This window comes from Lagenorhynchus albirostris, chromosome 18 (assembly GCF_949774975.1).
Source record: "Lagenorhynchus albirostris chromosome 18, mLagAlb1.1, whole genome shotgun sequence".
Taxonomy (NCBI): Eukaryota; Metazoa; Chordata; class Mammalia; order Artiodactyla; family Delphinidae; genus Lagenorhynchus; species Lagenorhynchus albirostris.
In genome coordinates this window covers 66,753,532-66,764,798 of record NC_083112.1, presented here as the reverse complement: position 1 = coordinate 66,764,798, position 11,267 = coordinate 66,753,532, and the positions used below count along the sequence as shown (strand labels likewise).

Genomic DNA, 11,267 nt, shown 5'->3' with positions numbered 1-11,267 from the left:
TTGTTCTCTAAACTCTTTAAAGCAATGACGCTCCTCTGCTGCCCCCTCAAGGTTCTCACAGTTTTTCTCCAGGGAGACAAAATTTTAAATAACCCCAAATGCCACCCAAAATAGAATATATAAAAACCATACATAGGCTGCTCCCAGGGCAAACTATTGATAGTATCAATTATTAAAAAACAGTAATCTTATCTTCCACTTATTTCATGGGGTTATTGTTTACTTCCCATTTAGCAAAATTCAGGGATGATGTATCCTTAAAATATTAAAAAATATATTTTGTGCACATTTTAAGGTAAAAGAGGAAAACCATTTTTTAGTTTTTGGCCGCGCTGCACGGCTTGCGGGATCATAGCTCCCTGACCAGGGACTGAACCCACATGTTCGGCAGTGAAAGTGCAGAGTCCTAACCACTGGACTGCCACAGAATTCCCAGCAAAACCTTTTTTTTTCAGATGTTTTTAGGTTTTAAGATACCTGCAGTATAAATCTGTCACAATAAATTCCATACTGATTATTATTTTACTGTGTCCACCATCAGCCTATCGACTCAATTTCTGTTCTGAGATATAAGAATTTACTAGACATCGTAAAAGGTCAACTTTCAGGTATTGTTATTTGTAAACAGTACTGTGAACAGGCCCCCTCTGGTTCTGTAGGCATAACATGTCTGTGGGAGGGATGGGGAGAGAGCTGACCTGGCACCCATCCTTCGCCAGAACTTCTGCATGCCTGACCTCACTGAATTCTCACAGAGATCCAGCAGAGCAGGTATTTTCCCATCTCCCAGTGAGCAAACTGAGGTAGAGAGGTTATGATGCCAAGTACATTTTCCAAATCCACACAACTAATAAAGAGGATACGTGCAATTCAAATACAGGCTGATCTGACTGCAAAGTCCCCGCTTTTTCCTCATCAAAAAGTCGACAAGGGTTTCCCTGGTGGCGCAGTGGTTGAGAGTCCGCCTGCTAATGCAGGGGATACGGGTTCGTGCCCCGGTCCGGGAAGATCCCACATGCCGCGGAGAGGCTAGGCCCGTGAGCCATGGCCACTGAGCCTGCGCGTCCGGAGCCTGTGCTCCGCAATGGGAGACACCACAACAGTGAGAGGCCTGCGTACCGCAAAAAAAAAAAAAAAAAAAATTTGACAAATAACAAAAGTTGGTGCGGATGTGGAGAAAAGGGAACCCTTGTACACTGTTGGTGGGGATGTAAATCAGTGCAGTCACTGTGGAAAATAGTATAGAGGGTCCTTGAATTACTAAAAGTAGAACTACCATATAGCAATCCCATTCCTGGATTTACATCCAAAGAAAATGAAAACACTAATTTGAAAAGATAAGTACATCCAATGTTCATAGTAGCATTATTTACAATAGCCAAGATACAGAAGCAACCCATGTATTTATCAACAGATGAATGGATAAAGAAGACATAGTACACATATATAGAAACTGGAATATTACACAGCCATAAAAAAGAATGAAATTCTGCCATTTACAACAATATGGATGGACCTAGAGAGTATTATGCTTGGTGAAATAAGTCAGAGAAAGACAAAAACTGTATGTGGCTGTTTACAGGGTGGCTAGACAGACTTAGCAGGATTCTTGCTATAACTGGACAATGTAGAGACAAACATGGCAGTCTGAAAAGTCGAGGTCTAGGTGAAGGAAGAGAGCTCAGAGAGTCTTTGTCACTCGCAAAGGATTCAGAGAGAAAATGTCACAATATTTTAAAATATAGACAAAAGATACAAGGGAGTTTCTTGTCCTTTTTTTTTTTACACTTTTTTTTTACACTCTCCTATAAATTGGAAATTATTTTAGAATAAAAAGTAACTCCCCACCCCCACCCCAAACCTGTCCAGTTCTGGTGTCTTTGTCTGGTTCATGCCTCCAAGGTCTCACTGGCTGAGCCATATTTTTCTTGCTGAGTTTTGTTCATCTGACCTGACAGGATAATTACTGCATTGTATTTCTCCTAACCAAGTAGAACAAAACTTCTCAAACCTATGTGACTGCGTTACAAACCTCAGCAAGTGTTCTCTGAACTTCATTCATGAGTACCATCTGCATACTTGCCACAAAGCAACTGTGCCTCTGTTTACATTATAATTTAAAAAGTCAACTCTGACTTTTTTATAGAAAAATAGCAGGCAACCACAAAGATACATACATTAAAAAAAGTTATTAAATTAAAAAAAAATGAAATGACAGGATAATTAATTTATAAAAATGCATACTTGAAAATATGCTCCCTAGAGAGTGGAACTTTTTGTGCTGATTTAATAATAAAAGGATATTTAGCCTGAGGTCACTTAGCTTAAGATGAAATGGGGTTCTAAATCAATATAATGATCTAGTTTTAACATTTTGATGGTACCAAGAACTGTGCATATCAATTTATATCTCCCATTTATTGGAAAGGGCAAGAGATATTTATCCTCCATCTTTAATAGAGTTGGATATTGAGAATTAATTCCTAGCCAAAATGATGTTACTTTTATTCCAAAAATGCATTTGAATATTTATAACCCTGGAAGCATACATAAAAACATAATTTTTCCTTCTGAGAATATTTAAAAAAATCATTTTCAGACAATGTAGTTATGTTGGAATTTTATTATAAACTGCAAGGGCACAGACCTCGAGCTGGCCAATTTCAAGGATTTCTTTCACAGCAGAGGTATTTAAAGGCAAAATAAATAAATAAATAAATATTAGGTTAATCACTATTGACTTATTGGGGAAAAAAGGGATAATCCAAATGTCCCGTTAAAGAATTCAGGTTGGGTTACCTAGGAGGGTGGGTAGTTTCTCAGAGTCATTTAAAAAAAATTTTTATAAATTATTTATTTTTGGCTGTGCTGGGTCTTCATTGCTGCCCCTGGGCTTTCTCTAGTCGCGGTGAGTAGGGGCTACTCTTTGTTGCAGTGCGAAGGCTTCTCATTGCGGTGGCTTCTCTTGTTGTGGAGCACGGGCTCTAGGCGCACGGGCTTCAGTAGTTGTGGCACGTGGGCTCAGTAGTTGTGGCTTGCGGGCTCTAGAGCGCAGGCTCAGTAGTTGTGGTGCACAGGCTTAGTTGCTCCCCGGCATGTGGGATTCTACCAGACCAGGGCTCGAACCCATGTCCCTTGCATTGGCAGGCGGATTTTTAACCACTGTGCCACCAGGGAAGCCCTCAGAGTAGTTCTTAACCCGACTCATATCCATAGAAAAATACACCTGCATTTCATCAGAAATGCTAATTTCCTTCCAGAAGGTTATGAATTGCATTAAGCAAAAATGTTCTGGTGGGACCAACTCTTCAAAGTTCTCCTTGTGAGGCGAGCTGGGCAGAGGTGGCTGAGGAGCAAGCGTGGGAAGAGACTTTTCACTGAATAATGTTTTATAAACCTTGAATTTTGAACCAGGTACAGGTAGCCCTTTGTGTAAAGTAATTTAAAAAAAAAATTGAAGACTCTCCAGAATTTGGACTTTTCCTCACAATACCCATAAATTTTGTCATGTGTGAGAAATAAAGGGAGAGAGCATCCCTTACTTACCCATTTGCTCCTAACACATGATCTGAGAAAATATGTCAAGGTTTTTTTTCATAAATAATTACAGTATTTCCAGCAAAGAGTTCAGACGCAGGAAGCTCAGATTATGAGTAGGTTCTCAATTTTGGTTGGTTTCTGGAATGTTTGCATGATTGGGGGCTGGTCCCCAGGGCCTGGGTGTAGCTGTCACAGTAATAGCCACTACCTGCATATGCTCCCTAGAGAGAGTGGAAGTCCCCTGAGCACGCTGTACTCTGGTTACATCATTCCAAGCAATCCTCACCACCGCCCTCCACCACAGACAAATCAGAGGAAGCCTTTGGAGCATCCAAAAGAAACTATTTGGAAATAACGTAATCTATTCCGGATAGCTCAAAGGCCAAGATGGGACGTTTGCAATGAAACAGGACTAGGTAAGAAGCAAATGCTCTCCTTATACTGTATAATAAAGCAGAAGCGGACGTATAGGGAAACAGGCCTTACCTGCAGGTGGAGGCTGCAGTTTTCAGGCAGGAAGCCTGTGGGTCCAGGGCTCGCTTATCAGGTGGGAAGGAAGTTGGGGCTGAAGGGAACGGTGGCCAGAGTCAGATGCTTGGGTAGAATCAGGCCTGTCTGACCGTCCCCCCAGCTTTGCAGGCCTTCGGGAATGACTTCTAGGAGGCGGCCGCTGCACTGCAGCTGGGCAGGCTGTGTGGGCAGAGCAAGTGGCTGCAGGGTGAGTGGCATCTCTGAAGGCCAGGGAGGGGCCCCTCACTCACTGCCTCTGCTGACAGAGACCCTGAAGTTTCCACTTTGGAGGGGAGCAAGGAGCAATCCCTTTTGGGACACAAAAAAGTGAGTTAGTATCCTCAAATGCAACCTTCCTTCTGCCTTATGCTCCTTCGCTACTGCTCTCTTAAGAAACGATGTTATTTCAATCCATTATGTCTCCAAATTTGTGTTGCTATTTTATCCTTACTTCCTTCTTGAAACGGCAGTTTCAGGAAGAGCTTCCATCTTATGGCTTATTGATCATTTATAGTAGTGGTAACCTTTCCCCGTGAGACCCAATTCACAAACACTAAAAACATTGATGGGCTATATTTTTCCTAAAAGAGAACCATCTTTTCTGGCCCTTTAATAATAAACTTTCAGTGTGTTTTTTCATAAGAAAATGAAATAGGGTCATAACCCTACAAATTCTTCCACTATTTCCTGGTCATACGGGGGCTCTACTTCATTTCAATGGTGGTTTAAAACTACATAGTTTTCCTCCAAGGGGCGAGGGTTAGAGAAAATCCGCGAGAGTGAAATTGAGTGGAAAGCAGCAGCCACTAGCTGCCCTACGAGGAGGTAAAAAAAAGTGGGCAACTGCATTCAGGGATTGGGGCCAAGTTAATGCGCTACAACTTAGTACATTCTCTCTCCACTGCCAACCCAATAATGACTTAGCAGTAGCCCTGGCAGGAACCAGAGGTGGGCGTGGGGAGAGGGCTTGGAGCCCAGCCTTCCTTTCTGCTCCACTGGCACCTTCGCCCCCCAAGGCAGCACATGCTACACGCTGGTCCCAAATGCTCGCCTCTGTGCCATCCCTGTGACAGAGCCCCAGTCATGGTGGCAAGTCTGCAGAGACGACCTCCACTCAGGGCGGGCTTTTCAGTGACCAGGAGAGGCCAGATTCTGAGTGTCTGGTGCAGTCTGCTAGAATGCCTAGATTGAGGCCACTGGATACACATCCTATTTGCACTGATGAACGTTATTTCCCTGATTCCTTCTATTACACACTCCACACCCTCTACTTCCATTGCTCTGAATTCTGATGTGTCCCTACGTGAAGGCAGGCCCTCAAGCCATCAGTTTTTATTACACAGCTTAATTCAATAAAACTCTTGACCGGAGTACCTGTCTTGTTGGGTATGAGTGCTGCACCCATTGTCCCTGGAGTATTTTATGACGTTGTTCATCAGCTGTAAACCAAACTTAATTCATCTCTTCAAACGTGTGTATTCATAATAGCAAACTGACACCGCCAGGCACTGATCTAGGGGCTTCACGGATATTATCACCTCAAACCTCACAGCCACCCTGTGCGGGAGGTCCTGTTGATGGACTGCCTTACAGGTGAGAACGGAGGCACAGGGAGGCTGAGGGGCTTGCAAAGGGTCCAGAATGGTGAGCAGTGGGGCCGGGCTCCCCAGTGCTCGTCCCCCTGGATGGCTACCACGGGGCCTCCCCTGCCAGTCACTGTGAGGACGAGTCCCTGGTGACCCTGAGTCTGGGGGACAGAGCCACCAGCGCTCACGGTGAGTCCAACGGAACTTCTTCCCCGGTCAGGGACAAACTGCTGCTTTTTCAGGTCGTGGTGCAGATGAAGTAATGGGTGCATTTAGGGGCCGGGCCACGTGCAGATGAGGATGTTCCAACACCAGTCCCTTGGTGCTGAGCAAGTGAAATTGCGTTTCCACCGGCCAAATACACTCATGGTACAACTCCGCAGACTCGGCAAAGCTGCTGATACTTTTCACAACTTCCTAGGCTTCCTCTCAACACCGAGGCTCTTCAGAGAATTTGCAAAAAAAAATACTTGATTTTGAAAAATTAAGAGAACGTAAGCGATGATAGCTAACACCATGCCTGACTTCTAAATTCATTTAAATCCTCTATAATGTGGGTACTATTATTATTCCCATTTTAAAAAGAAGGCAACTGAGGTACAGAGGTTAAGTTAACCTGTCCAAAGTCTCAGAACGTGTACAGTGAGATTTTGGAACCCGAGCAAAGGTTTTCATCAGGTGCCAGCCTGTCTCTGTAGTCTCCTGGGACACAGCCACACCCGTGTGTTGAGTATTGTCTAAAAAAGCAGCTAAGTAGTTGCGATGAAGATCCTAGGGGCAAAGCCTAAAATATTTACCACCCAGTCCTTTACAGAAGTTTGCTGACCCCTGCTCTTAACCATTCAACATCACTTTCTTTCACGATGTACCTTAAGACCACAGGATTGCTGTCAGGTTGTAACTCAAAACTTACACTCTGTACCTATTTGTTACAAAACCTCTAAGAGAAGCAGGGGAACTGATTTTTAATCTATAGCAAATGGCACCGGACTTGATTTCCATTACAATCTGAATGCTAGTTAAAAGGACAGACATGTATAAGATCAAGAACCATACAAGGAATCACCGACACACATTTCAGAATTATATTCTGCTACTCTAACTGGAATTTGAAAAAAAACATTTTTTTGTGGAGTTTTACATAAGAACTTATCACACTGCTTTGGGGTTCATTTCTTAGAAATGAATAACTGAGCTATAATTTATCTTCAAAGTGTTTGCGTTCATCCACTCAAATATACAACATACATAGAAAATATAATATGCCCAAGTATTGTCTAGCAACTGACTGTCAGGATTCCAGATTGTGTGAGAAAAAAAAAAGTGGGGGGAGAGTCAGTCCAGGATGGTTTTAGAGTTAACCGCCCACCTCCCCGTCACCTGGTCAGAAGTTCAAGTGTTGGAAGTAATAATCCAAGCCCACTCCTTGCAGGTAATTCACTTTCTTCTAAACCTTCATACTTCTGGGACTAAGAAGATGAAAGATGGCAGATTTTGGCTATCACTCCTTTGAGGCAGAGAGATGAGAGGTACAAAGTGATTTCCATGGTACAAGCTCAGAGCCAGACTGTTTGATGCAATACTCGTCGGCAGAATGATGCGGTACTAAGTAAATCATTTAGCTAGCTCTTTAGCTAGCTATTATGGGACCAGGTACATGGAGAATGTTTATTTGCTTATGCATTTACTGATGGTTTTGTTAGTCAAACTACAGCTACAGAGTTACGATAAAGTTGCCTCTCATTACAGAAATGTCAAACTAGCTTTAAGACAATTTTGCTTTTCTTTAGATTTAGCGTTAAAAAAATATTCCAAATGAGTTATGCTAAAAACTTCTGACACTTGTGCACATAACGTAACCCTCTATGTCACAAAATATCCAGAAAATGTAAGGGCCACACACGTTTTTTTCCTCCAGAAATAGCTCGGATTCATAAATATATAATTACTGGCTGACACGCAAGGCCACTAAATTTGGTACAAAAGGAAAAAAACATGAATTTTCATCTCGTATAGACAAAATGAGGTATCGCCCCAGATAATCCCAAAGAATTGTTAGTTCGTGTTACAATCAGTTATGAGTTTCAGGATCATGTCACATCAAGTCTTTAAAACTGACCTTCCCTGATTAACTTGATTCAACTCCAATTACTTGTTTTCCTACTTCTATCCAGAAGGATGTAGTCAGTCTGCAATTGATTCTTTCAGGGACCTTAGACCCCTCTGATGGGTACGTCTTCTGACTTTCCCCACTAATGTTTGAACTTGAAGCTACGAGGTTCTTTGCCATATGCCGTAAGTGCTTAGGACAGTGCTCTGCAAACACTAGACTCTCCGAAAACTATGCACCCATCTTCTGACCATACTTCCATCTCAACTTAGGTGAGCACACCACATTTTTAACATTTTAAGTAGTGTAATAAATTTTAAAAAAGCAAACCTGAATTGCTCCAGTTGTTTGGCATCAGCACACGAATGGGATTTCCAAACAGCATTCTATCTCAGGAAGTACAGAGGGGTCGAACTACCACATTTTTACTCCGACAGGAAGACAGAATATAAAGCAGGTTCAAATTTCCCCACACACGTTGAGCGTCACACAGGTACCCACTGAAAGCAATGATCTTACTAGAGAAGTCACTCAACATGGTGTTTGTCCTGCGAGATACCAAAGCTTCTGGGCCGGAAACAAAATATATGTGAGGAGTATTTGCCCCCAACCAAACCATCTTAATATAATTTATTCTACTTTCCATTCCATTTCAGATTTAGTTCTTTTTTTTTTTCTTTTTTCTTTGCGGTACGCGGGCCTCTCACTGTTGTGGCCTCTCCCGTTGCGGAGCACAGGCTCCAGACGCGCAGGCTCAGTGCCCATGGTTCACGGGCCCAGCCGCTATGCGGCATGTGGGTTCTTCCCGGACCGGGGCACAAACCCGCGTCCCCTGCATCGGCAGGCGGACTCTCAACCACTGCGCCACCAGGGAAGCCCTAGTTTTAATAAAGTAATGCAAATCATTTAAAGAAAAAACCTTTAATTTTAAATTCTGATCTAGGCATAAAATTCATTTTTGTATCACGGTTAAATTCAGTACAAACTATAAAAATGTTAACACTGGAGTTTCAACAGAAATCTAATAAGACCTCTTAGAAAAATTATTTAAAGAAACAACAGCAAGTCATTTACTGCTATGAGGTTAATACATAAAGAAAAACACATTCACACATTTTACTGAATTTATCAGTAAATAATTTTAGCCATAATACTTATCATAAAATTAAAAGTTGCATGTGGCTCCACAGCAATTACAATTTGCAATAAAAATACTAAGCCAAGTCTTTTTTTCTAACAGGAACAATGCTAGCTTTAAAACGACTGAAGTCTGCACACCAATTGTGAACAGAGTGGGTGTATCATAACTTAGTTTAAATTAAAGTGGAAGATGGTAAAAACTAGATGCTTTTAACTTTGAATTGCACGAGGAAAATATCAGGGGGAAACAAAATTCAGAGCCATCCTTATTCCTTTAAAAAATACTAGATTATTCTTATATTAAAAACATTAAATGAATCAAAGCCAGACAGTACTAAATTTTTACACAAACTTCTTTCGTATTTCAACGTTGTTTATTGAGGAGTGAATGAGACTACTGCCAGACATGCCAACGACACTTCACATTCAAGGGCTGGAAGCTGAAAAGCTTTCCAAACCGAGTCACTGCATAAGCCTTTTGGGGAAAAGAATCGAAAGTGACATAAAATAACATCTTCATGCTTGTTGTTTTTGTCTTCAGCTTTTTTTCAATTTTTGGATCTACTAGTTTGCTGGGTAAAAGGCTTCTTTCTACCGTACAGAAAGACTCACACTCCAATTAATAGAATTAACACTAGGTGTACAGCAACTTGTTTCAACACACATCTAATGTTGAGGAACTGATCTTAAAGCTGTTTTGTCTTAAATCTCCTTATATCTAGTGAGAAAATTTAATTTCCCTTTCACCTTCACATGGGTGGGTTATACCAATAGAAAAATACTCTTCAGTGCTACTGCAGGGCTCATGGGACTTCCTCAGTGGTGTGGGAGAAATCCACTTAAACACCATTCTGAAACCCAGGGCTTCTCTTCCTGCTGTTGTGGCTTTGCAGAAGAATGGCCTACACACAACTCTACCGTTCTCTTTTGCTCAAAAACAAAACAAAGAAACCTAAACAAAAGGGTAAACGTTTATTTGGAGTTAGTTTTCTGGTGGTGATATTAAGGCCCTTCAGGCAGAGTTCAGGAGCTCCTGTATGGCTGCCTGCTGCTCGGGACTAAGCTGTGCTATGCATTCAGTCCACAGTCCTCCAGAAGTCTAGGGAAAGAACATTGTCACACATTTAGATTTGGCGAAAATGGTCACTGGGAAGTATCTTAATAATCATCATTAGGTAGACTGAAATAATGCCAAAATACCTTCTTTCCAGTAGATTAGCTTGATGAACATCATGGTAAAAGCAAGAAATCTTTTCATTTCTATAAAGTTTATTTCATTTACAGTAAGTTTTCTCATTTTTGCATTGATAAAGCTACACTTTAGCTGACACGTTCAGGTAATCTATACACATGAATTTAGGTAGGAAAAGTCATTGGTAGCTGACAGTTTTATTACTATTAAAATCTCATGTTTTTTTCTTCACAGATTTGCAGAAAAACTACACAATGAGTATGTGCTAGTCTCAGATTTAAGATACAGGTTTTAGTTTTAATAAATAGTGAGAATATATGGGTAGATTATAATAAGTATAATCCATTTGAGGCTTGATGACAAGAGAATATAAAAATGAAATTTCCTTAGCTAGTTGGATTTCTACTTCCTTCCTCTAATAGAGAAGAATATGAAAAAAAAGCCAAAACCAAGTAATTTTTTAGTTCTTCTTCCCCAGTTTAACCAAACCAGCTTACCTGCACTTGGCGAACTACATTAGCCAGACGTTTGGCACAGGGATCTTCATGTTTAATTGCCTCATGCATTTCTCCTTCTGCAATTATACTGAATATTTTGGGCAGATTGGTATTGTTAGGGCCAAGAACGATTGGGTGATTACTGAAAAAAGAAAGAGAAGACAACCACTGTAAATGAAAATTATAATAGGAAATCACTGAAGCACTCATACTTTTCTACACCTTTCCCCCAACACTGAATTTTGTTATTATGTCTTTATACAATGATTATGTACTCACTAAAATCAACTGCCTTTTAGATTCAGTAGGAGGAAAACCAGCTAATTTTACTTATTAGCTTTTCAGTTTCTTCCCATGTAAATTTTATATATATATGTTAAAAAAAAAACCCAAGATATTACTAAGAACAGTTCCTTAACACAAATTTTATTTAGACACTGCAGAATGGTTTCTAAAGTAAATCTGAAGTTCAAAAAGATAATACAGGCATTCTAAATGTAAGCCGGGAAATAAGCTCCAGTCAAGTTTAATGGAAAGAAACCTAACAGTGAATCTAATTAGAATCCCAGCGTTTTTCATTAAGAAAATTCCAGAGTAGTCATCTCCAAGGGAGGTGATTGAACAGCGTGATGGAGAAGTGGCCACTGCAGAGGCAGGCGCAGGTAGGCGTCTCCAGGATGGCTGCTACATTC

At 41.0% G+C, this 11,267-nt stretch overlaps 1 protein-coding gene and 1 long non-coding RNA gene across 4 annotated transcripts in view; both read right to left on the bottom strand.

The window, feature by feature from the left end:
- Positions 1–2,608: 2,608 nt before the first annotated feature.
- LOC132508643 (uncharacterized) lies at positions 2,609–6,202 on the bottom strand. 2 transcript variants are annotated; one of them, XR_009536715.1, is made up of 3 exons: positions 5,425–6,202; positions 4,027–4,359; positions 2,609–3,346 (listed from the first exon to the last, which is right to left on the bottom strand). It is a non-coding gene; the product is annotated as an uncharacterized LOC132508643 (long non-coding RNA). The 2 variants fall into 2 exon arrangements; XR_009536714.1 differs by lacking the exon at positions 5,425–6,202 and having other exon boundaries at positions 4,027–5,360.
- A 3,637-nt stretch (positions 6,203–9,839) lies between these two features.
- The window catches only part of IPO5 (importin 5), a 39,896-nt gene continuing 38,468 nt past the window's right edge, over positions 9,840–11,267 (bottom strand). For both annotated transcript variants that reach the window (XM_060128972.1, XM_060128973.1), the window contains exons 25-26: positions 10,576–10,717; positions 9,840–9,985 (exon numbers count right to left, since the gene is read on the bottom strand). In XM_060128972.1, the coding sequence (XP_059984955.1) occupies positions 9,899–9,985; positions 10,576–10,717 (229 nt within the window). In that variant the 3' untranslated portion in view covers positions 9,840–9,898. The remainder of the gene's footprint in view (positions 9,986–10,575; positions 10,718–11,267) is intronic.